Source organism: Chelonia mydas, chromosome 6 (genome assembly GCF_015237465.2).
Source record: "Chelonia mydas isolate rCheMyd1 chromosome 6, rCheMyd1.pri.v2, whole genome shotgun sequence".
NCBI lineage: Eukaryota > Metazoa > Chordata > Testudines > Cheloniidae > Chelonia > Chelonia mydas.
In genome coordinates, this window is record NC_051246.2 from 3,702,483 (window position 1) to 3,730,397 (window position 27,915).

The window sequence follows — 27,915 nt, forward strand, 5'->3', positions numbered from 1 at the left end:
GAGGTCAGAGCGGCAGGGGATGGGAGCCAGGACTCCTGGGTTCTATCCTGGCCCTGGGAGGGGAGTGGGGTCCGGGAGGTCAGAGCGGCAGGGGGTGGGAGCCAGGACTCCTGGGTTCTATCCTGGCCCTGGGAGGGGAGTGGGGTCCGGGAGGTCAGAGCGGCAGGGGGTGGGAGCCAGGACTCCTGGGTTCTATCCTGGCCCTGGGAGGGGAGTGGGGTCTGGGAGGTTAGAGCGGCAGGGGGTGGGGCTGGGAGCCGGGACTCCTGGTTCTTTGCCCAGTGTGCCTGGCGTTGCTGCTGGAGCTGAGGAGCTGCCTGGGGCTCTGATTCCCTGGGTGTTTCTGTTTTGTCTCTCATTCCACCCTGCTGTGATATGTGGCTATGTGAGTAATGGGGAGGTCAGGACCTACATACCACTGCATCCCTGGGCGGAGGCGAAGGCTGGGGCTGTGGAAATCCCACAGCCGCCTTCCATAGGCAGAGACCTGAGTGTTCCCGGTGCAGTAAAGGTCACAGTAACCTTAGATGCCATGTGTAAATACACACTACGGGGGTGGGGGCAGTCAGGACTCCTGGGTTCTCTCCCCGGCTCTGGGAGGGGACTGGGATCTAGTGGGTTAGAGCAGGGGGGCTGGGAGCCCGGACTCTTGGGTTCTCTCCCCTGCTCTGGAAGGGGAGTGGGGGCTGGTGGGTTTGGGGGGGGGGGCTGGGAGCCAGGACTCCTGGGTTCTTTCCCCAGCTCTGGGAGGGAGTGGGGTCTAGGGGGTGGGCTGGGCTCATTTCCTGGTGCAGGGATTTGTGGGGCTCACCCGAGCTCCGTACAGGGCCCGCCGTCTCCCTGCAGTGAGATAATCTCCTAGGCCCGGGGTGGTTTAAATATTGAAAGAAGGGGATTAACCGCATTCTGGGACAGAGCTGAGATGGGAAGGGGGAGGGAGAACATCTGCCAGCCTCCTGGCAGGAACTTCTGGATTGAGGCACCACCCTGGATGGCAGGAGGGGAAGCCAGCGTGGGCCCCCCCATCCCCGCCCCCAACAATGACAAGCAATGAGAGCTTGTCCCTGCCCAAGAGGGAGTCCTGGCTCCCAGCCCCCACTGCTCTAACCGCTAGACCCCACTCCCCTCCCAGAACTGGGGACTGAACCCAGGAGTCCTGGCTCTCAAGCTTTAGCCCATCGTGGGCCCGTTGGGTGTAATCCTGCGCTGGCTAGGGACAGGCTGGGTGGGCCCTGAAGTTTCCCTGCCCGGATCCGGGGTCCCCGGGCAGAAGCAGATCAGCGTTACAAGGGGCCCGTGGCTCCCGCACCATTGGGCAACCCCCCCCGGGGGGCAGCGCTGAGCAGGGGACCGGCCTGACGCGGGCCGGGGCGAATTTCCGCCCTCAACCGGGTCTTTGCTCCACAGCCGCTTCCGGAGCTGGCTGAACCTTCTGGGGCTTCTCAGCAGCTGCCCGCGGCTCCGGGGGTCTCTGTCCCCCCCAGCGGCGTCTCGCCCAGGCCGGGCCGTTTGGGACCTGGATGCCCGGGCCGACCGTCGGGGGGAGGAGAGTCACCGCCACGGCCGCCGGCTCGAAGGGCTGGGGAGGGGCAGCGAACCCGTGGCCGGGCGGGCGGGCCTGGCTGCCAGATTCGGGGCAGGAGGGAATATGTCTCCCAGGGTCCCCGGGGGCTGTTTCCTTTTGCCTTCCTCCGCGGTGCGGGGCGCGGATTGTCCCACCCGCGCAGCCCCCCCCCCCCCCCCCCCAGTCCCTCCGGCTCGCACGCCCCATCAGTCTCCCGCAGGAAGGGCTCAACCGGGCGGGTGGGACCCGACCGGCGGGTCGAACGGAGGAGCTCGGACCCACCTGGACGCCTCTTGGCCCCCTCTGGCCTTCACACCAGTCAACCAAGGGATGCGGGAGAGGGGGTGGTGGGGGGGGCGCAAGCGAGCATCTGCCGGGTCTCCACCGGCCCAGCTCGGCGGTGGTGCCCCGCCACCCTCTCGTGGTGGCCAGGGCCCCATGGCAGACGTTCACCCATCTGCAGGCCCCGCTTTCCAAGGGCTTGGGCGTGACCGGTCGGGAGGCAGTGTCGGGGGTGGGGTGTGGGGGGGTGGAACTGGCTGATGCCTGGGGGGGCGGGTAGGGTGCAGGGCTACGCCTGTATTCACGCACTGCTGGTTAGCTCAGAGAGGTACAGGGCGCTCCTTGCCCTTGCCCTCCGGGCACTTCCCCAGCTCAGGGCTGGCCGCACTGCCCCAGTGAGGCACTGGGGGGCGCTGTGCTGCAGGGAGCGGGGCGGGGGCGCTCTCCCCTGATGGTTTGGGCTGGCCCCGATGCCCCAGCATCTGATCCCACACAGCAGGGTTTCCTGTGAGTGCCGCGGTCGCTGTGGGAGCTCCCAGTCCACCGAGGTAGAGGGCTGGTCGGGGAGGAAAACTCCCACAATGCACTTCTCCATCCTGTATTTGGGGGTAGGGGGGGCAGGCGTCCATCAGTGCAGAAGAGACGGATGGCAGGGTGGTGCGAAGACCTGGGGTTGATGCCGTTAGACCCTCAACGGCAGGTGTCTAACGCCCCTTGGCTTTGAAGAGCGTTAGGCGCGGAAGGGCCTTGGGTGTGCTCGTGCCTCAGTTTCCCCACTGACAAGGGACGATGGCCCCGGGCAAGTCGCAGCCCAGACGCCGTGGCTGCGGGGGGGGCTGTGCGTTCATTCCCCGCCCGCGTTAGGCCTGGCCGGATGGTGAGCACTGCTTCGGGCTGGTGGATTGGGTGGGGTGGGATGACCTCTCTTTGGGCAAACCGCCTCACCGACCGGATGCTCAGCCAGGGGCGAGGTGGGCGGGGGGCCTCACCAGCCTCCCAAGCTGTGACTCTCCGGGGGAAGCTGCAGCCAGTGGGGTGGGCCCGGACGGGAGCAGCTGGCCACTTTGGCCGAGCGGATCTAGCTGATGGAGGGAAGAATGAAATTGTGGCATCATCTGACCCCTGAGGGACAGGGCGGGGGGCGGGGGGGGGGGCGTCGCTGCTTGGGCTGGGTTCACACGAGCTAGGAACAGCTCGTCCCCCGTTTCCTGCCCCGGCTGGGAGGGGCTCGCTGGGCTGAGCTGTGGAAGAGATTGGGGGGGGGGAGCCCAGGGCCGGGAGAGCAGGGGGCTGCGAGTTGGGGCACCAGCAGAGCTTTGGGGGTAGAGACCGGGGCTTTGGGCTGTGCTGCAGGGAGCGGGGCCTGGGCTCAGCAGGGGGCGCTCTCCCCTGGCAGCCAGGGCCGGCCCCGATGCCCCAGTGCGGCACTAGGGGGCGCTGTGCTGCAGGGAGTGGGGGCTCAGCAGGGGTCGCTCTCCCTTGGCAATCAGGCCTGGCCCCGATGCCCCAGTGCGGCGCTAGGGGGCGCTGTGCTGCAGGGAGTGGGGGCTCAGCAGGGGGCGCTCTCCCCTGGCAGTCTGGGCCGGCCCCGATGCCCCAGTGCGGCGCTAGGGGGCGCTGTGCTGCAGGGAGCGGGGGATCAGCAGGGGGCGCTCTCCCCTGGCAGTCTGGGCCGGCCCCGATGTCCCAGTGCGGCGGCAGGGGGCGCTGTGCTGCAGGGAGCGGGGGCTCAGCAGGGGGTGCTCTCCCCTGGCAGCCAGGGCCGGCCCCGATGCCCCAGTGCGGCACTAGGGGGCGCTGTGCTGCAGGGAGTGGGGGCTCAGCAGGGGTCGCTCTCCCTTGGCAATCAGGCCTGGCCCCAATGCCCCAGTGCGGCGCTAGAGGGCGCTGTGCTGCAGGGAGCGGGGGCTCAGCAGGGAGCGCTCTCCCCGGGCAGCCAGGGCCGTCCCCGATGCCCCAGTGCGGCGCTAGGGGGCGCTGTGGTGCAGGGAGCGGGGGATCAGCAGGGGGCGCTCTCCCCTGGCAGCCAGGGCCGTCCCCGATGCCCCAGTGCGGCGCTAGGGGGCGCTGTGCTGCAGGGAGCGGGCAGAGATCAGTAGGGGGCGCTCTCCCCAGCAGTCTGGGCTGTTCTGGTTACTCCACCCCAGAGGCAGCTGTGTCTGCACAATGGGCAAGCGCTGCCGGCAGGGGAGCAAGGCGGGGATGAATATTAGGGGCTCAGGCTGTGGCATGGGGGGGGGCGCTCGGGGGGGGGACACCAGGCTGCTCTGGGAGACAACAGGATTTCCCAGGCAGAAACAGGCTAATGCAGCCCCTGCCAGATGTGCTCCCCGGCTCAGCATATGTCACTCTGACCCCAAGGGGATTGTTCTAACGAGATTGGCCTGTAACGAGCGGGGCTTACCCAGCCCTGTGCGATTAGCCGCCAATCGGCTTAGAGACAGGCCACTCGGCTGCTTGGCTGCGAACAGTGTCAGCTGCGTGGGCCCTGTGCATCCGCTGGATGCAAACTGTGAAGCCTCCTCCGGCGCAGCGCCTCCTAGCCCCGAGACCAGCCCTGACGGCCAGGGGAGAGCGCCCCCCGCTGAGCCCCCTGCCCTGCTCCCTGCAGCACAGGGCCTCCTAGCCCCGAGACCAGCCCTGACGGCCAGGGGAGAGCGCCCCCCGCTGAGCCCCCTGCCCTGCTCCCTGCAGCACAGGGCCCCCTAGCCCCGAGACCAGCCCTGACGGCCAGGGGAGAGCGCCCCCCCCCGAGCCCCCTGCCCTGCTCCCTGCAGCACAGGGCCTCCTAGCCCCGAGACCAGCCCTGACGGCCAGGGGAGAGCGCCCCCCCCGAGCCCCCTGCCCTGCTCCCTGCAGCACAGGGCCTCCTAGCCCCGAGACCAGCCCTGACGGCCAGGGGAGAGCGCCCCCCGCTGAGCCCCCTGCCCTGCTCCCTGCAGCACAGGGCCTCCTAGCCCCGAGACCAGCCCTGACGGCCAGGGGAGAGCGCCCCCCGCTGAGCCCCCTGCCCTGCTCCCTGCAGCACAGGGCCTCCTAGCCCCGAGACCAGCCCTGACGGCCAGGGGAGAGCGCCCCCCCGAGCCCCCTGCCCTGCTCCCTGCAGCACAGGGCCCCCTAGCCCCGAGACCAGCCCTGACGGCCAGGGGAGAGCGCCCCCCCCCCCCGAGCCCCCTGCCCTGCTCCCTGCAGCACAGGGCCCCCTAGCCCCGAGACCAGCCCTGACGGCCAGGGGAGAGCGCCCCCCCGAGCCCCCTACCCTGCTCCCTGCAGCACAGGGCCCCCTAGCCCCGAGACCAGCCCTGACGGCCAGGGGAGAGCGCCCCCCCCCCCCGAGCCCCCTGCCCTGCTCCCTGCAGCACAGGGCCCCCTAGCCCCGAGACCAGCCCTGACGGCCAGGGGAGTGCGCCCCCCCCCCCCCGAGCCCCCTGCCCTGCTCCCTGCAGCACAGGGCCCCCTAGCCCCGAGACCAGCCCTGACGGCCGGGGAGAGCGCCCCCCTGAGCCCCCTGCCCTGCTCCCTGCAGCACAGGGCCTCCTAGCCCCGAGACCAGCCCTGACGGCCAGGGGAGAGCGCCCCCCCGAGCCCCCTGCCCTGCTCCCTGCAGCACAGGGCCCCCTAGCCCCGAGACCAGCCCTGACGGCCAGGGGAGAGCGCCCCCCCGAGCCCCCTGCCCTGCTCCCTGCAGCACAGGGCCCCCTAGCACTGGGGCCAGCCCTGACGGCCAGGGGAGAGCGCCCCCCCCCCGAGCCCCCTGCCCTGCTCCCTGCAGCACAGGGCCCCCTAGCCCCGAGACCAGCCCTGACGGCCAGGGGAGAGCGCCCCCCCCGAGCCCCCTGCCCTGCTCCCTGCAGCACAGGGCCCCCTAGCCCCGAGACCAGCCCTGACAGCCAGGGGAGAGCGCCCCCCCCGAGCCCCCTGCCCTGCTCCCTGCAGCACAGCGCCCCCTAGCACTGGGGCCAGCCCTGACGGCCAGGGGAGAGAGCGCCCCCTGCTGGAGGGGATCGGGGCCTTCCGTGTTTGTGGCTATCTCCACCTCGAGACGCACTGCCCTGTTTATTCCCGGGGCCCTCTTTCCTGGCCGCGATGGAGTGGGGCGGTGGCTGCTGCCCAGAGATTTGCCCTCGTCCCCGGTGTTAGCTAGACAGACAGGCGGCTCAGAAGGAAGGTCCTCCCCCCGGGGTGGGGGTGGCGTGTGAATGCCTGACAGCAAAGCGACAGCACACGTAGGGGGATAGACCGACGGAGGGGGGCCCCCTCTGTCATTCGAGGATCTCAAAGCACCCGACACACACAAAAGAATTACATCTCCCAGAGCTGGGAAGAGATCTCAGGAGTCCGGACTCCCAGCCCCCCTCTGTCCCACCCCACTCCCCTTTTGGAGAACCCAGGTGTCCTGATCCACCAGCCATCCCATTTTAACTCACTAAGCCCCTCCAGTCTCAGAGAAAAACAAGGAAGAACTGAAGAGAGGAAAGCTGTTCATACAGAAACAGAGACACACAGGACCAGATGAGAATCAGAGAATCAGAGAATCTCAGGGTTGGAAGGGACCTCAGGGGGTCATCTACTCCAAGCCCCTGTTCAAAGCAGGACCAGTCCCCAACTAAATCATCCCAGCCAGGGCTTTGTCAAGCCTGACCTTAAAAACGTCTAAGGAAGGAGATTCCACCACCTCCCTAGGGAACCGATTCCAGTGCTTCCCCACCCTGCTAGTGAAAAAGTTTTTCCTAATATCCAACCTAAACCTCCCCCACTGCAACTTGAGACCATTACTCCTTCTTCTGTCATCTGCTACCACTGAGAACAGTCTAGATCCATCTTCTTTGGAACCCCCTTTCAGGTAGTTGAAAGCAGCTATCAAATCCCCCCTCACTCTTCTCTTTCGGGTGGGGGACCATTTGTTACACTGTTGATGGTTGCTATATGGGCGGGGGGTTGTCAACACTTTTCAGCTCAAGAACCCTTTTCTTGGCTTTAGCTGGGATCAGGGGGTCTGACTCCCCCCCACCCCATGAGTCCTGTGTGTGACCCCCCCCTCCCCAGTCAATACCCCCACCTCTGTGAAAACCTATAGAGGGAACGGTGGCGAAAGACCGGCCCTGATTCCATCTCGTGATGCCCGGCCAAGGCAGGCGTGAAATCGGGCCGACGGGGGGTCCGCACGCTCGGCCCGAATGGAGGCACAGGGTGGGCCAAGACGGGGATGAGGGCCTGGAAGGGACAGCTGGAGAGGAAGAGGGGACAGGAGCGAGCTGAGGACAGGGAGAGGCATTGGAGAATTGGAGAGAGCCGGACAGTTGCCGAGAACCGACGAGCGCCAGCTAGAAAGTTGGCAAGCGCCCATAAGGAGGTTGCTCAGAGATTGCAGTGCGTCAGACAGAAAGGCGCAGCGGGTGAGAGAGAAAGTTGTGGGGAGCTGACACAACTGAAAGGCACCACCAGAAACCATGAGAACCAAAGGAAAACAGACAACAAAAGACAGGTGCTTTTTGAGTCCTTTTTTTTGGTTTTTTTGAACCCACACAGACTTTAAATTTTTTTCATTCATTCGTTGTTTTTGCTTTGTTTTTTTCTCTCGTTCCAGATGAGAGCAGAGCGCAAGGCAGAAGAATAAAGGGTACACGCCACAATCTCAAACCAGGTTTGGTGGGGGGTTTTTTTTTGTTCTTTTTTTTATGTTTAGGTTTTTTTTTTTCATTAAAACATGCAAGCATCTTTTTTCAAACCCGTGAGACAAAAGTTTTGCAGAGAAAAAATATTACAATTCCAGTCAAGCCAGGGATTAAGTCCTAAACCTTCCGCAGGAGATGAAAATATCTTGTGGCTCTTTCCTGGGTTTTTTCTGAGCATGGATTTCACCTGATAAATATTCATGCTTGCTGAGACAAACTGTGCTCCTATCAAATTCTAGTCTTTGATCATTTTGCTGATGGACACAATGAATGAGATGAAGACTGACTATTTTTTCGCTTTAGTTTAATTTCACCCCAATATTTTAGCCCCAAAATATTTATTCTTACTGAGACAAATTGTTTGGTCCTATGGGACTAAATCCTAATCTATTGTGCTGGTGGAAGAGTTGTATTGGGATGAATCTGACCATTAATTTTAAGGAGGGATAGCTGTGATCTTCTCCCGATTTGGTAAATTCTGAAGTCTAACCCTTGCCGGTGAATCTTCATCTTTTTATAGGGGACAGGGAAGTTCAACTTGATATTTTTAAGCCACAAATTGTGTTAGATTTGATTGTGCATTATCTCCAGAAGGAGGCCCAGTGGGTGAGAGGTGAAACCAGACAAATTCAGGCCAGAAACAAGGGACAAATTTTTTCACGGCAGCGTGGCCAACTCTGGAGATTTCCGTTGCAACTCTCTCGACAGCTGGCACTCACTCTAAAGCCCCAGTGTCCTGTGATGACGGGGGAATCTCAGCTGTCAAACTGTTTTTTAAAAACCAAGTTTTTAGTCGATAGGGTTGTAGAGAAAAGCTCCAAAATGCAGTGTTAACAAAATGGAAGGCCGATAACCTAACATTTGGTATATTTTAAAGCTGATCTCATGGGCTTTCAAGATTCAGCGTCAACAACATGAAAGATGCAACAGATTCTCCATAGCTTGGCACCGTTTAGCTTGATATTGGCTGTGTCTCCACGGGCTACCCTCTTGCTCAAACTCAAGGTAATGCAGGAATCACGGGCAGAGTGGGGTGGGGGCAAATTCTCTGGGTTGTGTCAGACTGGATGATCTCTTCGGGCCTTTAATGTCTAATGAAATGAAATGTCTGCATCCTGCATATACATAATCAAACTCTCTGAAAAGCCTGGCTGGTGAGTCTATGTTAGCAAAGCAAAGCCTGGAGTTAAAAGATCTGGGTTGTCTTAAATCATTTACTTTCTAGACAATGTGCTTTAGACAAATGTAAATCACTGGGTGAAGTTCAGGGGTCGCCAGATGAAATTCTCTGGCTTGTGCTATGCAAGGGGACAGACTAGATCGCCTGCTTGAGTGGGACAAGGTTGAGCAATTAGCCGCTGGCTTTAATGACGCACATTAGGACAGACATTGAAAACCGGAAGAATCGGACAATTCATTTGCTTTCCAATGAAAAAAAGAAAAGAAAAGAAAGGAAGACTTAAAACAAATAGATTAAAAACTCAGAAGCAAACGCCCAGAAGTGACACTCGAATGCTCCGCGACCAGGCTGGGGGTGGGGGGAAAAGCGCATTCAGAGGGGAAAAAGCAACTCAGCAGGCAAAAGGAAATGACCCGTCGTGCTCCTCAGTTAATATTTACACACAGCAGAAGGGATGGAAGGAACGAATGGCAAAATAGACCCAGAGGAAAGGAAGGAGAGGAGTGGGGGGGGAGGTGACCCTGTTAACAGAATGGGGCCTGGGATCCTGCCGAAACTGACGCGCCGGCTGAAACTGACGGGGGCCGTGAACGCCTTTAACTTTATGCGTGTGCTTAAATCTGAAGCCGCTTATTGTTCTCGTTACGTCCTTCGCTAAAGCAAGCCGTCCCATGGACCCCGACAGGATCGACGGGCGGCCCAGATTTCCACAAAGCAGCCAAGGGCACATTGAATCTGATCCAAAGGCAGAGACGCTCCGAAAGGAGGCGGTGGATTGGCCCGAAACGTCAGCTCTCGGTTGGCCGCCTTGCTGGAAGACACGTGAGCTAGCCACAGGGTTTTAGGCTCCGGGCAGGGATCGGACAAGACACTCAAAAGCCCATCGACTCTTCCCGCTAGTCGGCAGGTCGGCATCTCAAAGGCAGGTTTACGTGCCGCAGTGAGCAGGGATGGATTTGGGTGCACAGGACCGGAGAGGCGATGCCAGCAAATCCATCCTGTTCGTGCTCTGACCAGCTGCTTGGCTGAATCGGCACCAGCAGGCACAAAAGCAAAGCCTGCTGTGTGTTTATAAAATCTGGATCCTCGACTCTATTTCATTCAGCTCATTTCCACGGACTTCAAGGAAGTTAGAAGCCTACATTGCGTTGACGATCAGGGCCTAACAGGGCCACCACAGTCACCCCGCGCTGGCTGCTTTGTTAAATCCAGGGCCGCACATTGATCTGGTGGCGTTCATGGGCGTGCCTCACACGGATGAGGTGACAGGGTCAGGAGGGCGTCTCCTGCAGGGGTCAGTCCTGGGTCCGGTATTAGCCCATCTGACATTTTCGCGAATGACTTGGCTAATGGAGAGGAGAGTGCGCTATTCAAATTGCAGATGACCCGAGCTGGGCGGGGTGGCAAGCCCTTTGGAGGACAGGATTCGAACTCAAAACGCCCTTGACGGGTTGGAGAATTGGTCTGAAGCCAACACCAGGATGTTCAATACAGACACATTCAAAGTACTTCACTCAGGAAGGAAAAAATTGAACGCACAGCTACAAAATGGGGACTAAGTGGGTAGGGGGTCAGATGGCTGGCAGGGCTCTGGGGGTGACAGTGGGTCACAAATTGGAGCTGAATCAGCCATGTGATGTAGTTCTGAAAAAAGGCTAATGACGAATGTCATTCTGGGGTGTATGAACTGGCATGTCGTAGGTAAGACACGGACGGTGATTGTCCCGCTCTGCTCAGGCCTCAGCTGGAGTCCTGTGACTTTAGGCCAGACGTGGACAAATTGCAGAGAGTCCAGAGGAGAGCAACAAAAACGAGAAAAGGTTTGGAAAACCTGACCTACGAGGGAAGGTTATGGGGCTTTGTGGAGTGGAATCCTCCACCCTGCATCCTCAGAGGGAAGGATGCTGGTTTTTGGGGCGCTCCCAGGGTGCCTGGCTGAGCTGGGGAGGTAGAGAAGAGGGGTGATATGTTCTTCACTCCGTAGGTGGAATTATATCTGCCCCGGAGATACCCTGTCTATGAGGAATGGTAGCAGCTCCCCACCTTCTCAGCCATAGGAGGTGATTTAATTTGTTGGGGTTTGTATCAAGCTGGCCATGAAGGGGTGTGTCTATGTGTCTCTGTGTGTATGTGTGAAATGCTGCCCCCTGCTGGAGGAAATCAGGCCTTGTGTGTGCGAGAATGCACTTGTGTTTTGCACGCCCCCCCCGAATCGGTTCACTCTATGGAATCGGTTCACTCTATTTGCACCACCGCTCACTATTGTACATCCTCAGTTCACTTTGTGCGTGTGTAGGCGTGTGATGTGTTGCTATTTATCCGGCCAAAACCATCTCACAGCTCCCATCTGGAACAAAACATTGGTTCCTCTCAGCTTCAGAGAGAGGGAGGGGAAAACTCTCTCGATCCAAAGCGGAGCAAATAATGGGGGTGGGGGGCGGGGGAAATAGAGGAGCGATAAATCCAGACAGGATCCCAGACCATGCGGTGATTGGAAAACTAATTTATTTTGGCTGTTCTTTTACATGTTTCCAAGCAGCAAAAGGGGGGAAAATGTGAGTGTTTTTTGTTTTTTTTTCCAGTTCATTTGTCTTTTTAAAAATGTTTTAATGCCACACAGACTGAAGAGGGGCAGAGGAAGAGAACGGAAGTGGAAACAGGAAAGGGAGGAAGGTAAGAAAAAATGAAGATGTTATTTGTTTTTTTGTTTCTTAGCAAACACACCACAGATTACAGGAAAACAGCCCACACTGAAACAATACACAGCTCAATACCCAAAAAAGGGAAGTCGAGGGACATCGACAACTCGGTAGGAATTTTTCTCCCGCATTTGTTTTTTTTTTTAGTCTTTTTTTAACGGCTTTTTTTTTTTGTTCGCTTTTGTGTTTTGTTTAAAAAAGATCAAAAAATCTAAGTTTGGTTTGTTCCTTTTTTTTTTGTTTTCTGGAAGGTGGGCTGGGAATGCAAACACGGCGGAATGGAGATTGTGTAGGTGGGTACAGGGATTGTGAGCGCACACACAGATCACATACAACATATAACGGCTAGATCCTGGGGCCAAGCCGCAGCTGATAGAAATGGTTAGTGGTTCTAAATCCATGGAACTATCATCATTTGTACCAGCTGGGATTCTGGCTCTGTATGTGAGTGTGTGTGTGTATGTGTGTGTGTGTGTGTGTGTCTAGTATATTCTCACACTGTGTGTGTATGAATACATAGGTATATAGTATATTTGTGATATATGTGTGTATACATAGTTACACACATATATAGCATAGCTACTATGTATATGGGAATGTAGATATATACTTATACATAAAGATACACCCAGAGGATATTTTATATATTTATATATATGTGTGTGTGTGCATATATATGCATATATAAAGGTAGATAAACATCTATAGTAAATTTACTATATATGTATGTGTGTATTTATTTATATACAACATATATATATAAATATTATACACATAGTAAAGATATTATGCATATATTTTTATATAAAGATAGATATAGACGCGTATGGTATATTTCCTATACATATGTATGTGTGTGTGTGTATATAAATCTAAATATTTACACATATATCTATGTATATATATCTATATATGAGATATATATTATATATATATGCGATATAGATATATGTATAGGAAATATACATATTGTACATGTATTATATATGTGTACTTATATTTATATATAAATATATCTGCACTCATACAGATACATAAGAAATATACTATCTATACACACATAATAAATATGCCGTAGATGTGTCTTTATGTATCTTTATATATATGAATATACACATAAATATTAAATACCCTATAGATGTGTGTATTTATCTTAAATATAAATATATTTACTCAGGCATACAGATATATAGGAAATATACTACAGATGTGTCTGTCTATCTATACTCATACACACATAAACAGTAAATATGCTGTATATGTGTGTATCTATATATATACACACACACACACACACGAAATATTAAATATATTATAGAGGTTTAATTCAATATACCATATTTAATATTCGTGTTTATATACACACATCTATAATATATCTAATACATACACATATACAGACATCTATAGTATATTTAATATTTGTTTATACACACACACACATATATATACACACACATCTGTAGGATATTTAAGATACAAATATACACATATGCATATCTGTCTATCTATCTATCTATCCTGGTACATATACATACACATTGCCTCCAATATATTCTTACACCCACTGGGCCAGATCCCCAGCTGGTATAAAACTACCATCTTCTTTGCCTTCAGTGAAGCAAAGCTGAATGACACCAGCTGTGACCTGGCCCCATTCCGGGCCCACCCTGCTTGTATAGTATATTTGGTGTGTTTGTGTCTGCTCTGCACAGATCAATGTTCCTCACTCTTCTCCCTGATCTAGACAGGATGCCCCCACTCCCAGTCAGAGAGCGGGCCGGTGGGACCCACCTCAAATACAGCAGATTGACTCTCCGTGACCAGGATTTAGCTACAGCTGCACCGACAGCTGTGTCTATAGCCACTGAGCTGGAGACTCAAACACAGATATGTAGTATACACCGTATGTATCTCAATCTATCTACCTATTCACAGGATATAGTTTTATATAGCATAACTAGAATTATATATATATATATATATATATATATATATATATATAATATGTAAGTGTATATACACACACACACACACAATCACAAATATACATATACACATGCACACATACACACAATCACAGATACACACACACACACAAAATCACAAATAAGTAAATACACACCTATGCATATACATATAGGTAGATACACATACGTTAATGTATACAATATGCAGCATGCAGAAATGTGTTGTGTATAGCATGTGTGTGAATACACACACATATGTATGGAAATAGAAATACACACACACACACACTATATATATATATATATATGTGTGTGTGTGCGTGCACCCACGTATGTTATAAAATGCAACAGTGTGACACAGTAGTCAGGAAGACGACCTAGTGGGTAAGGACGAGGTACGGGGACAGAATTATATCGCCCCATTGCTGGGACATTGGAAAGCAGGATTCCGGGGCAGCAGATGGTCAGGGATGATTGTGCCCCAGTTGGGTACGGGCTAGATGGGTCCTGATGGGGTGTCTCCTCATAGCCTGACGGGTGATCACCCCTCCATCTGGGATGAGGGACCAGCCACAGTCCCACCACGTGGTTTGTAGCAATCTAGTCCTTTCCTCTATGCCTATTCCCTCCTGAGGCCAAAGCTCTCAGTGGCGTTTGGCCACAAGATAGTTCCGCTGTAGGGTGCCTTGAAGACTGTTAATACCCAGGTGTGGCTGATATTGCTCTGGGATAACCTCACCCCCCACAAAAAACCCCACTCTCCTGACAGCATACTCCACTGTACTAGAGTAATGAACTCCAATACCATAGTGACATGGCAGCGTTTGGGGCTATTACTCCAGAATGCTGCAGTGTAATTTGGGAGGACTAGCCATTGGAGATACATTATTATTCCAGTATTTTTATCATGGCATACTTGGGAGCCATAAATGCTCCAATTTCTTTAGTATTTTACAAGGGTGTATTTGGGACCGGTTATTACTCCACATTACTCCATGATTTTCTGAGGGTCTGATAGGGAGACACTATTACTTTAACTTACTATAGTATTATTATAAACATGTATTTGGGAGCCATTATTGTTCTAGGTTACTTTTCTTAGAGAAGTATTTTTTGAAAGAAAACAAGAATAATCTAGAGTAATATTTGTTTCCAAAGTGTGTTTGGAAGGTATTATTACTCTAAATTAGTCTAGAAGTGTATTCAGGAGCCACTGTTAATTAGATCACTATTTATAGAAGTTTAGTGTATACAAATGCTAGCATAATCTAGAATGAGAATCGTTTCCAAACTGTATTCGCAAGCCATGGTTACCCTAGATTATTCTAGTATTCTTACAAAAGTGTGTTTTGGAGTCATGAGTACTTTATATCATTGAAATATTTTTATAAGTGTTTTTTTCAGGGAGCCGTTATGACTCCAAATTACTCTAGTATTCTTACAAGAGTGCGTTTGAGAACCATTATTATTCTAGATTACTATTACTATTTAAGTGCCACTATTACACTATATACTCCAGGGTCTTTATAAGAGTACCATATTTGGATAATCATTATTACTCTAGACTACCACAGTATTTTGCAGAGCTATAGTATTTGGGGACCAGTATTGCTTTAGATTTGCTTTAGCAATCAAATATAGCCAGCATTACTCTAGATTAGTCTTACATTTCTAGAACTGTGCAGTATTTGGACATCTGTTATTACTCTAGCATTTTTATAAAAGGTATAGTATTTGGGGAGCCATGATTGCTTTATAATATTGTATTATTTTCTCCAGAGGAACAATATTTCAGCATTCACTGTGACTCTATATTGCCTCGGTATTTTCCTTAAGGGTGCATTCTTTGGAAAACAGTAACATTCTAGAGTACTGCAGTATCTTTTATAAGGGTGTAATATTTGGAGGGTCGGTATTACCATAGTATACTGTAGTAATTTTTCCGAATATAACATAGAAAGGTAAAGAATTTAGGCATCCATTATTAATTTATAGAGATCTAGCATTTTTATAAGAATGTTGTATTAGGAGAACTACCATTACTCTGGAATACTGTAGTATTTTTTAGCTCTGTATTGCTTGGCTATCCAATATTACTTTAGGTTTCTGCAATATTTTTTTCAGGGGCATATTTGAACAGCCCTTATTATTCAGTACTATAATTGTATTACCCATAGAGCTATTACTAATATACCCTGGTGCAATATTTTTATATGAACGTAGTATTTGGGTTTCATTGTTACTATGTTCTATTCCAGGGGTTGTCAACCTTTTTCTTTCTGAGGCCCCACAAACATGCTATAAAAACTCCATGTCTCACCTGTTCCACAATAACTGGTTTTCTGCATATAGAAGCCAGGACGGGCATTAGGGGGTAGCAAGCAGGGCAGTTGCCCAGGGCCCCATGCCACAGGGGGCACTCTGAAGCTAAGTTGCTCAGGCTTCTGCTTCAGCCCCAGGTAGTGGGGCTCAGGGCTTCAGCCCCATGCAGTGGGAATTCGGCTTTCTGTCCTGGGCCCCAGCAAGTCTAACACTGGCCCTGCTTGGCGGCCCCTCTGAAACCTGCTCATGGTCCCCCAGAGGGCCTGGACCCCTAGTGGGGAACCATTGCCCTATTCTATGATTCTTTTAAAATGAGGGTATAATATTTGAGATGTTTACAGTGATGTAGATCTTGGCAAGCCATTGTTACTGAAGACTACCGTAGTATTTTTCTCAAAGAGATGCTATTTGGATATCCATTTTTACTCCATATTCCTTTAATATATTTATCAAGGACGTATTTACTTGGCCACTTACTCTCACTCCAGAATACTGTATTTTTTCTTTTCTTAGGCATAATGTTGCATATTCCACATTACTCTATATAACTCTGGTATTTTTAAATAAATGCGTAGCCCATTACTCTAGAATACCGTGATATTTTTCCATAGACATACAATTTAGCATTTATTACTAATAATTACCAGTCATTATGTATAGTATCCAAGCAATTTTATAAAGGTGTAGTATTTGGGCACCACTCTTAGTCTAAAATACGGTGGGATTTTCCTCCCCAGAAACCTGTATGTCCAGTATTTATATATTATCTGAATGTATTATAAGGGTGTAATATTTGGGTAGCCATTATTACTCTATAGTGCTGCAGAATTATAATAAGGTTGTAGTATTTGGGAGCCCTTATTTTTCTAGTATCTTATATGGCGTTTGCATTTTGGGGTGCCATTATTACTCTAGTATTTTACAAGAGTTTAGTATTTGGGACCTGTTATTACTTTAGAATATTATTCTAGTGTTTTATAAGGGTGTAGTGTTTGGGAGTACTTATACTCCAGTATTTTGTGAGGGCTTAGGTTGTAGGAGCCAACATTGCACTAGGACACCACAGTAATATCCTTCCTAAGGCTGTTGTATTTGCGATCATGTATTACTGTTATTACCCTCAAGTACTGTGTCATTTGCCTTGTCAGTGTACATTATTCTAGTACATTTTACAATGGCCCAGTATTGTTACTCTGGCATAGTGTAATACATTTCCTGATCATTAATAACTTAATAATATTTTTTTCATAGCTGCTCTCATGCAAAGGAGGGGCTGAACGTTAGGATCTCCCCATCTAGAATACTGGAGTATTATTTGATTTTGTAGCATTTCTGTAGTAATGCTCATTTCTTTTTCAATAACACCTGACACAGTGGCAACCATTCCTGGCATGTGTAATTGGAAATAGGCGTGAGCTGGAATAGCCATGTGCTTCCCCAAGTCAGGCATACTGGAGTATCTTCAGAAGCTGGAGTATTTTGTAGTATTCTCATATCTTCTGATGAGGGATGACTTAATCTGGACAGTTTTAACACTCTTACATACTGTTGTATTGCTACTCCAGTATTCATGACTACTGTAATATCAGTACTCTAGCATTCTTGACTGGGTGATCGTAGTGGTCCCTTCTGACCTGGATATCTATGAATCTATATTGAAGTATTCTGAGATATGACAGCATTCTTTGGAACGACAGTATTTGTACTCTAGCATTTTTGATACTGTAGCATTGATACTGTAGCATTGGAGTCTGCTGTAGCATTCCTCTATACGTTAATACTAGTACTCTAGTTTTCCTGGATACTGCAGGACTAGTATGTTACTATTAGTATTTTGGGATCGTGCTCCATTCATCCTCAGGTATAATTGGATGCTCTTGAATTCCTCAATGCTCTAGTATGAACACTGTTTCCTGTTACTCTAGTATTTTATGTAGCAGTCTGTCGTTCCCCCCCCCCCCCCCAGCCAGTGACTGACTGGTAATCATTCTGATATTCCTTAATATTTTAGTACTGATATTGTAATAGTTTGCTGCTCTAATGTTTCATATAATTCTCTGTTATTTTTTCCATAATGACTGATGGGTAACGACTCCCCTTTTCCTCAGTGGGCTAGTATTGACAGTGTAAGAGTCAGGTACTGTCGTATTTCCTAGAATAAACTGGTATTTTTTTTCATAACAACTGATTGGTAACCACTCTGGCATTCCTTAACATTCTAGTATTGACAGTATAATATCCTGTTATGCTAATTTCCCATGTATTTTACTGGTATTTTTCCCCTCTACTATTGGCCACACCATCCCCAGCAGAACCCAAAACAAGATAGCGTTAACAAAGGACAGATCACCACACCGTCCCTCCAGGCTAAGCCCTGATGTGAAGAGGAACCGGAGCTTTGGGTCACTGTGAACCCAAAGGTTGGTTATGAGACAAATCGACGCCCTCCTACCAGTGGTCAAGGATGTCAGAAGATCTGGGGAGAACCCAGGCCTCTGGGGGATGGAGAGATGGATGGAAAGATGGCAGAGAACAAGAAACTTAGATTTGCTGACCCCCAAGGAGTGTATGTATAGGTAGCTGGAACATGTGCTGTTATATCCATTGCATGTACAATTTTTCTTTAAATTATTATTATATTATTATTATTATTATATATTTTTTTGCTTTAATTTACAACCCCAGAGTCCCCCCAATTGAGGAAGCAAGAACTACACCAAGGACCACGCAACAAATTATAATCATAATTTTCTTCTACATTACCCCAGGGATCCAGGAAGCGAGCGAGAGAGAGAGAGAGAGAGAAGGAAGGAGAGATGTTAATGGCTATTTTAATACTTTCATGGCTGGACTGGGCACCAGCAAGACAACGAGCAGGGGAGTGAAATCTTCAGCTGGCGGAAATCACAGGAGCTATATGGATTCCCACCAGCTGGGGATCTGGTCCTGTTGACCCCAATGGAGCGACGGCCAAGTGACCCCAGCTGGGGATCTGGCCCCATTGACCCCACTGGAGCGACGGCCGAGTGACACCAGCTGTTCTTATTTATTTCCATTGCACAAAAAGGTGATTTATTAAATCACCATCCATCTATAGAATAAGGAATAGAACCCAGGAGTCTGGGCTCCTATTTCCCCTGGCTCCATCCTGTTAGACTCCACTCCCCTCTTAGAACCAGGACTAGAACCCAGGGGTCCTCAGTTCCTTAGATCTCTCCATCTCCTGATGGAAACAAAGGGTGTCCCTGACCCTCATGATCACCCGGAGTGTCATTCCTCTCCCGCTCTTGGACTCATCACATCTGTTTATTCACATTGCCAGGTAGAAGTCTGACAGAGATCCCTCATTGCCCTGCCAAGGGGCTGGGACAGAAGAGGGCTGTGGGTCGGGAGTGAGGGGCACCGGCAGAGCTGTGGGTGCGGGGCAGGCCAGGGATGGGATATCAGTGTTTCGACAGCCGGGGGAAGTGGGGGTCAAGACAGAAGGGAGTGGATAGACAGAGACTGCCACACACAAAATTAGCAAAGTGTGTGGTGTGGAGAGGCCTTGGGGATGGAGTGATGGAGAGAGGGAGACAGGAGAAGGGAGGAGACTGACTAGAGGGGCTCCGGTGGGGCGTCTCCCTCTCTGCTGCGGGAGGAGGCTCTCGGGGATGACCTGCCTTGGGTGGCAACGGACAAGATATGTGTATGGGTTTCTGTGGGGTCTCAGCCTCTCTCCCCAGCTGAAGGGGGTTCATTGCAGAGCAGGTTGAGTCCACCCCCCCCCAGCCCCAGCCCCGCACTCACCCTCCGAGCCTTGCTCTGGTATTTTACAGCTTTCTTGGTGTCGGACACAGCTCTTTCCACGTAGTCAACAGAGTGCTCCACGTTATATTCAATGCGGTCAATCATCTCCCCCTGAAACAGAGAGCCCAGGTGAGGGGTAAACCAGCACAGAAAGACCAGCCATCTCAGGGAATGGGACCCGGGCTTTTTGCCCTGCAGGGGGCATTGGCTCCAAAATGGGACTGGCTTGCTCAAGGGGGCAGGGAATGGGACACGGGGCCTTTCCCCTCTAGGAGGGTGCTGTAAGTCAGCAGTGAATTTTATCTGAAAGCTTTTCTGAGTCTTGTGTGCAATGAGTTTCATGAGCCTCAGTCCAGATTCTTGTGGGAGAAGAGTCCCCTATCACAACATCACAATGGGGCCTTGGCTGGCAGCCCTTTGGAGAGAAGCCAACGGCTGAATTGGAAATCTTGTTGTGAGCTTAAAAACGCACATCATGGGACACCTTTGCAGCCCCTGCTGGACTCTACAAAGCAGCCCCATTTAGTGCTTCCCGGGTGCCAGAACCTTTGAAAGATTGGTGAGTCTGTTTCAGAACTTGTAATGCTGTACATGCTGGAACCTAGAACGTGCACCCTCGATCCACTGATGTTCTAGAAGAGTTCTAGAGTGGACCGTCACCTTAGGGTAGGGTGTAAGATAGAGCACCCACCATCTGGAGACTCTCTCTAGCACTTTTCCTGGCCCCAGAGTGTTGGAACGCTATGGGTTCTAGATGGCAGAACACATGCAGCTGTAAGTATCTTCAGAAGCATCACCATCCAGATCTCTCTGGGTTCTAGACTGGGGAACCCATCTGGCTGTCAAGTGTCCTGCGTTCCAGAATGCATTATGTTCTCGACCATTGCTCATGTCTTTCATGATCCAGAACTCTCACTGTTCTGTAATGCAAAAGACCTCTGAGGTTTTAGTGGCTCAAAGGACTGAGAACTTGGCTAATCCTGAAATGCTGAAGCCAACCATGGGCTCTGAAATCCAGAACCTTATCGGTTCTAGACTGCCATTGCAGGTTCTGGATCATGAAGGCTTAGATTCATGAAGCTGTCAGGTTGAGGTAATAATCTCAGGGGTTCTAGGTTACAGTCCCCTGTAAATTATGGGCTATGTTACATGGGTTCCATGATATAGAACTTTCTGGGTTTTCTAGTGCAACACCTAAGTTCTAAGGTGCAGAAGGCTGTGGATTCTAGATAATAGTTCATTCTCGGATTTATCATGCCAGAATGGTCCATAATGCATGGATTCCATAATTCAGAACACAGACTGTTGCATTTAGGTGCAGAAGGCTGTTGGATGCAGATGGCGTCTGGACAATAATCTCATGGGTTCAAGGTACAGAACCCTGTACGTTATAGAGCATAGCTCATGGGCTCCATGATCTAGAATTCTGCTGGTTGGAGATTTATTTCTGGGTTCCATGTTCCAGACAGCGGCAGGTTCTAGACTATAACTCTTGAGTGCTAAGATGCAGAATGCTCTTGAGGTAATAATCTCCTGGGTTCCACAGTACAGAACCCTATACGTTCCAGACCATATCACATGGGTTCATTGATCCAGAACTCTCTTGGATCTAGGAAAAACGCATGGGTTCTAAGATGCAGAAGACTGTGGATAATAGCTTATGGGCCCCAAGGTTCAGAACCCTGGATCATAGCTAATGGGTTCCACAATCCAGAACTCTTCAGGTTCTAGAGTACATGGGTTCTAGGACCCTGACTTTAGACAATAGCTCATGGGTCCCAAGGTCTAGAACCCTGTATGTTGTATACCACAGCTCATGGGTTCCACAATCTAGAACTCCGTAGGTTCTAGCCTACAGTATATGGTTTTATGATGCAGAAGGCTGTGGATAATAAAGGTTCAGAACCCTGCAGTCTCCCTGCAGAGGGAGTCTGGATTATAGAAACGAGCATCCCACCATCCCCCAGGGCCTGCAGGTTCTAGACCAGTGTTTTCCCTACGGTGTGCTGTCAGGCCTGAACAGGGGTGCCAAGGAATTTTCTGAAAAACTACAAAGGGGGGAAAGCTGCCTTCTGATTGGTCATCTGCCTCACTGACCTGCCTCCTCCAGGGGTGGAGCAACCAATCAGAACTCAATATCCCTCTCTTCCCCTCTTCCCCTTCTGTGTGAGCAACGGGTTGGCTCTTCTGCCCCTCCCCTTCCCTCCTACAGATGCCAGCTGGGGGGAGGGGAGGGGAAGAGCCCCTGGAGCTCAAGTTGTGCCACAGCAGAGAAAAAGTTGGGAACCACTATTCTAGACCATCGTTTATGGGTTCCACAATCTAGAACTCTTGGGGTTCTAGATCACAGTGCATAGTTTCTACGATGCAGAAGGCTGTAGGCTGTCGAAAATAGTTCCTGGGCTCCAAGGTCGAGAACTCTGTAGGTTCTTAACCACAGCTCCTGGGCCCCACCATCGAGAAGGCTGCGGATTCTAGGCTGAAGCCCACTCTAGACCCAGAACACGGCAGGTTCTAACCTGGCTCTCCACCAACATAGCCATGTCCACAAACATGTCATGCAGCTCGCGGATACTGGTTTCCAGTTTGATGATCTCATTGTGTCGGGTCTCGATCTCATTCAGAGCCTGTTTCGTCATCTGTGAGTCCATTTTGATCTGTGGAAGCAGAAGAGAGTCTGGATTATAGAAACGAGCATCCCACCACCCCCCAGGGCTTTCTAGTGCTCACCCATTGCTGAAATGCAGCCACCTCTGGGGTGGGGCAGCAGGGTAACAGCGCACACTGCTACGCTACATGGGGATTGCTCGCCCTGTGCTGAAATGCAACTGTCCCCAGTGGTACAGCGCCCCCTAACACAGCGCTGGGGCACTGGGTTCAGCATTGACTGCCGGGGGGTGGGGAGGGGGGGAGCACCCGCTAGTACTGCACTGGGCTACTGACTTGGTCTCCCATCCAAGTCTGGAACACGGGTAGCCCTGTTTTGGGTGACATCCCAGTCCTGACACTTACATCATCAGTGAAAATAGCCAGTTTGCCGCTCTCCAGCATGTCTTCGAGCTCTTCGTTGGTGGTTGTCCGGCCAGCTGTGAAGGGGATAGAAGGTCAGTGGCCTTGGCCCATTGCTCCAGGGCTGATGGAAGCAAAATCCCCCCCCACACTGATCCCCCGCTCCCTGAAGCACAGCGCCCCCTAGCGCCGCATGGGGCATCGGGGCTGGCCCTGACTGCCAGGGGAGAGCGCCCCCTGCTGATCCCCCGCTCCCTGCAGCACAGCGCCCTCTAGCGCCGCACTGGGGCATCGGGGCCGGCCCTGGCTGCCAGGGGAGAGCGCCCCCTGCTGATCCCCCGCTCCCTGCAGCACAGCGCCCTCTAGCGCCGCACTGGGGCATCGGGGCCGGCCCTGGCTGCCCGGGGAGAGCGCCCCCTGCTGATCCCCCGCTCCCTGCAGCACAGCGCCCCCTAGCGCTGCACTGGGGCGTTGGGGCCGGCCCTGGCTGCCCGGGGAGAGCGCCCCCTGCTGATCCCCCGCTCCCTGCAGCACAGCGCCCCCTAGCGCTGCACTGGGGCGTTGGGGCCGGCCCTGGCTGCCCGGGGAGAGCGCCCCCTGCTGATCCCCTGCTCCCTGCAGCACAGCGCCCCCTAGCGCTGCACTGGGGTCACTCAGCACTTTGAGGGTGTGCGCACGCGCACGCACACACAAACACACACCTAGGGCCCTGATTCCCACCTGCAAGGGGAAGTGCCGCACTCTCTCTTACACACACACAACCACAGCTTCCCACCCTGCCACGGCCTCCCCCCGAATCCAAACATACTTATCTCCAATTGCCTCTGGATCCGATCCTTGCAGCGGTCCCGGTATTTGGACTGGGTGGCGTTGTACTCCGTCATCACCTCCACGAACTTACGGGACAGGGTGGAGTGCTGGGGGGAGGGGGCGGGGAAGGGAGACACTGTGAGAGACGCAGAGCGGGACGATTTCTTTTTGGTTCCCTTCGGTGGCGGAAGCTTGTGGGGCTGAGTGAGCTTGTGAGTGATCCGCCCTCGGCTTAGTGGAGGGAGGGTTGCGGGGAGCTGGGATGGGAGAGAGCTGGAGAGGTGGGGAAGGAAGGGAAGGAAGAGAGAGGATGGCTCCGGAAGTTGATGATGCTGAGGCTGGGGCTTCAGGAGGGAGGGATATTGGGGGCGGGAAGATGGAGGGATACCTGTGTTGGGGGGTGATGGCGGAGGGATACCTGTGTTGGGCGGAGGTGATGGTAGAGGGATACCTGTGTTGGGGGGGTGATGGCGGAGGGATACCTGTGTTGGGGAGGATGATGGCGGAGGGAGAGGGTGATGGCGGAGGGATACCTGTGTTGGGGGGTGATGGCGGAGGGATACCTGTGTTGGGCGGAGGTGATGGCGGAGGGATACCTGTGTTGGGGGGGGTGATGGCAGAGGGATACCTGTGTTGGGGGGGTGATGGCGGAGGGATACCTGTGTTGGGCGGAGGTGATGGCGGAGGGATACCTGTGTTGGGGGGGGTGATGGCGGAGGGATACCTGTGTTGGGGGGGTGATGACAAAGGGATACCTGTGTTGCGGGGGTTGAGGGTGAAGGGATACCTGTGTTTGGGGAAGGCGAGGAATACCTGTTTTGGGGGGGGTGATGGCGGAGGGATACCTGTGTTGGGGGGGTGATGACAAAGGGATACCTGTGTTGCGGGGGTTGAGGGTGAAGGGATACCTGTGTTTGGAGAAGGCGAGGGATACCTGTTTTCTGGGGGGTGATGGCGGAGGGATACCTGTGTTGTGGCGGGTGAGGGCGGAGGGATACCTGTGTTTGGAGAAGGCGAGGGATACCTGTTTTCGGGGGGGTGATGGCGGAGGGATACCTGTGTTGGGGGGGGTGATGGCGGAGGGATACCTGTGTTGGGGGGGTGAGGGCGGAGGGATACCTGTGTTTGGAGAAGGCGAGGGATACCTGTTTTCGGGGGGGTGATGGCGGAGGGATACCTGTGTTGTGGCGGGTGAGGGCGGAGGGATACCTGTGTTTGGAGAAGGCGAGGGATACCTGTTTTCGGGGGGGTGATGGCGGAGGGATACCTGTGTTGGGGGGGGTGATGGCGGAGGGATACCTGTGTTGGGGGGTGATGGCGGAGGGATACCTGTGTTGGGGGAGGGGGTGATGGTGGAGGGATACATATGTTGTGGCGGGTGATGGCGGAGGGATACCTGTGTTGGGGGGGTTGATGGCGGAGGGATACCTGTGTTGGGGGGGTTGATGGTGGAGGGATACCTGTGTTGGCGGAGGGATACCTGGGTTGCGGGGTGGAGGGGGTGATGGCGGAGGGATACCTATGTTGTGGAGGGTAAGGGTGGAGGGATACCTGTTTCTGGGGTGCGGAGGGATACCTGTTTCTGGGAAGGCGAGGGCGGAGGGATACCTGTGTCTGGGGAGAGGAAGGCGGAGGGGATAGGGATACCTGTGTTTGGGGGAGTGAGGGCAGAGGGATACTTGTATTTGGGGGCGCCGAGGAGGGAGGGATACCTGTGTCGGGGGGGGAGGGCGGAGGGATACCTGTGTTTGGGGGGGCAGAGGGATACCTGTGTCGGGGGGGAGGGCGGAGGGATACCTGTGTTTTACGGATCCGCAGGTCAGCCGAGGACCGGTTCAGCCCCTCCTCCTGCTCAATGCTCTGCTCGATGGCTGCGGAGAGACATGAGGAGCAGGGTCAGAGCCGCGGACCCCCTTGACATGGAAGAAGGGGACTATTTCTCAGGGCGGAGTGACATGCCCTGGAGGGGAGGGGGTGCAGAACCAGCCAATATGGCCACGCGGGCTCGTACCTTTCAACTTGGAGCGCACCTTGTTGGCCGTCTTCTTGATGTCGGCCGTGAGGTCCTCCAGCTCCTGCTTGGTCTCTGCACGGGGGGAAGAGAGGGGCATGAGATGGAAGAGTCTCCACCATGCCCGCCTCCCACACTGGGGCTGAGGCCACCTTCCTGGCCCCCTGGGATCCCCATGGCGGGCACGACCCCCGGGGGCGTCCCCTCCCTGCCCCCCTTCCACACGGGGGATGGGGCCTGGAACAGCGGGGTGAATAAAGGGTGAATGGAGAGAAGCGTGGCTACGGACAGGTAGGTGCATTCACAGGGTGACAGGATGGCGGCAGGGATGGAGGGACAGAGTGACGAAGAGATGGAGGGCGGGACGGACAGTTGGGTAGGCAGATGGAGGGCTGGCTAGAGGGCTGGTGGACAGACAGACGGATGGGTGGCTGGACAGATGGAGGACGAGGAGGCGAGAGGGATGGACGGATAGCTGGAGGGGGGAAGGGATGAAGGCACAGAGAGACGGACGGCAGGAGGAAGGGGGAGGGATATATGGGTGGACAGGGGTGAATGAAAGGAGAGGGTTGGATAGACAGAGGGGGGTGTATGGGGACAGGTCGGCAGGTAGGTAAAGGGGTGAAAGGGTTGATAGAGGAAGGAAGGAGGAAGGAAGGGGTGGGTGGACTCCTCTAGGTTCCGTCCTCTTCTCCCCCCAGCAGAGCAGGGAGGCAATGGGGCTCAGAGACCCCCCCCCCAGCCTGGGGGGCCCCAACTCACTCTCGTCTGGGTTGGGAGCAGCCAGGATGGCGCTGTGCTGCTTCTTCACCTGCTCCACGTCCTCCGACAGCTTCTCTATGCAGCCGCGGATTTCCTCCACCTGGGGGTGGACAGACGGACAGATACATGCACGGGGGGAACCGCAGTCTCCAGGCATACCAGGATGGGGCGCTGTGCCGCAGGGAGCGGGGCGGGGGGCTCGGTGGGGGGTGGCGCGCCGCAGGGAGCGGGGCGGGGGGCTCGGTGGGGGGCGGCGCGCTGCAGGGAGCGGGGCGGGGGCTTGGTAGGGGGCGCTCTCCCCTGGCATTCCATGCTGGCCCCAATGCCCCAGGGCAGCACTAGGGGGCGCTGGGCTAAGGCCCTGGGTCTTGTCCCACATCGCCCCCTAGCACCATGCTGTTGTGTTGGAAATGAACTTCCCCCCGCACCCTACCCGCCATGGCTGCAGAATTAACTAGGCCAGGTGTATAATTTACGACATCACCACCTGCGTGCGAAGGACAAACTGCATCATTAGTGAGCTCCTTTGCCTGTTAATCACCCTGTCTGAATATTAATGAGGCCAGCTGCGCGCTAATTCAGAACCACCTGCCTTGGCAGGAGTTATTTCAGGTTACACAGAAACCCCATGTCGCGAGCTAAGGGGCTAAGATGCAGCCAGGTCTGGGGTATGGCAGCTGGGTGAGGAGTAGGACTGGGGTTGCCAACTGCCGAGTCACACAAACCCAAACACCCTTGCTCCGCCCCCCGCCCCCGCCTCCCCCTTCCTCAAGGCCCCATCCCTGCCCTGCCCCTTCTCCGAGGCCCCATCCCGCTCCCTCCATTCCCTCTCCCTCTGTCGCTCGCTCTCCCCCACCCTCACTCACTTTCATGAGGCTGGGGCAGGGGACTGGGGTGTGGGAGGGGGTGCAGGCTCTGGGCTGGGGCCGAAGGGTTTGGAGTGTGGGAGGGGGCTCTGGGCTGAGCCTGGGGCAGGGAGTTGGGGTGCAGGAGGGGGTATGGGGTGCAAGCTCTGGGAGGGAGTTTGGGTGCTGGAGGGGGCTCTGGGCTGGGGCAGGGGGTTGGGGTGCAGGAGGGGCTGTGGGGTGCAGGCTCCAGGAGGGGGCTCATGGCAGGGGACTCCGCGCCCTGCCCCTGGAGGGGGGGCAGGGAACTCCGCGAGCTGCCCCTGCCTGCAGGCACCGCCCGCGCAGCTCCCATTGGCTGCAGTTCCCGGCCAGTGGGATCCGTGGAGTCAGCGCTTGGGGCAGGGGCAGTGCGCGGAGTCCCTCTCCCCTTCCAGGGGCCACAGGGACATGTCGGATACTTCCGGGAGAGGCGCAGGGCCAGAGCAGGCAGGGAGACTGCCTTAGCCCCGCTGCGCCAACGAACTTTTAGTGCCTAAAATCTCCCGGTTTGGCTTCAGTAGCCTCCGGCAGATAGAGCCCGATTCCGGGAGACTCCCGGTGAAACCGGGACCAACTCATATGCAGAGCAGCCTTTCATCTCTCACCTGTTCGAAGAATTCGTCCATAAAATGATCCCGGTCCACATGAACCACCTCTTCTTCATCGTCGCTGTCTTTGGCCTGGAGAGGAGAGAAGAGAAGACGTTAGACCCCGCGCTGTCTCCCCCAGATGCACACGGATCCCAGCGGCCACCTTCGAGCAATTTCCAGGGTGGGCAGGCATGTATCACACAACCCAGCCCTGAGATGCAGCCACCTCTAGGGTGGGACAGCTGGGGAACAGCCACACAGCGACACCACGTAGGGATGGCTCACCCAGCCCTGAAATGCAGCCATCTCTGGGGTGGAGTGCAGCAGTTGTCCTGCAATTTAGGACATAAAATGCCCTTCGACAC

General features: G+C 53.6%; 1 protein-coding gene and 1 long non-coding RNA gene across 5 annotated transcripts in view; one reads left to right on the forward strand and one right to left on the reverse strand.

Annotated features, from left to right (window-relative positions):
• Nucleotides 1-7,002: 7,002 nt before the first annotated feature.
• On the forward strand, nt 7,003-19,023 carry LOC119566307. Of its 4 annotated transcripts, none has more exons than XR_006291404.1 (5): nt 7,004-7,331; nt 7,434-7,490; nt 8,399-11,510; nt 18,002-18,268; nt 18,461-19,023. It is a non-coding gene; the product is annotated as an uncharacterized LOC119566307 (long non-coding RNA). The 4 variants fall into 4 exon arrangements; XR_006291405.1 differs by having other exon boundaries at nt 18,002-18,258; XR_006291406.1 differs by lacking the exon at nt 18,002-18,268 and having other exon boundaries at nt 7,003-7,331.
• Nucleotides 11,279-27,915, reverse strand: part of STX1B (syntaxin 1B) — a 31,847-nt gene continuing 15,210 nt past the window's right edge. The window contains exons 2-10 of the mRNA XM_037898900.2: nt 27,566-27,640; nt 26,074-26,173; nt 25,312-25,386; nt 25,098-25,171; nt 23,299-23,407; nt 22,494-22,567; nt 22,001-22,138; nt 19,482-19,592; nt 11,279-18,446 (exon numbers count right to left, since the gene is read on the reverse strand). Of these exons, the coding sequence (XP_037754828.1) occupies nt 18,366-18,446; nt 19,482-19,592; nt 22,001-22,138; nt 22,494-22,567; nt 23,299-23,407; nt 25,098-25,171; nt 25,312-25,386; nt 26,074-26,173; nt 27,566-27,640 (837 nt within the window). The 3' untranslated portion in view covers nt 11,279-18,365. The remainder of the gene's footprint in view (nt 18,447-19,481; nt 19,593-22,000; nt 22,139-22,493; nt 22,568-23,298; nt 23,408-25,097; nt 25,172-25,311; nt 25,387-26,073; nt 26,174-27,565; nt 27,641-27,915) is intronic.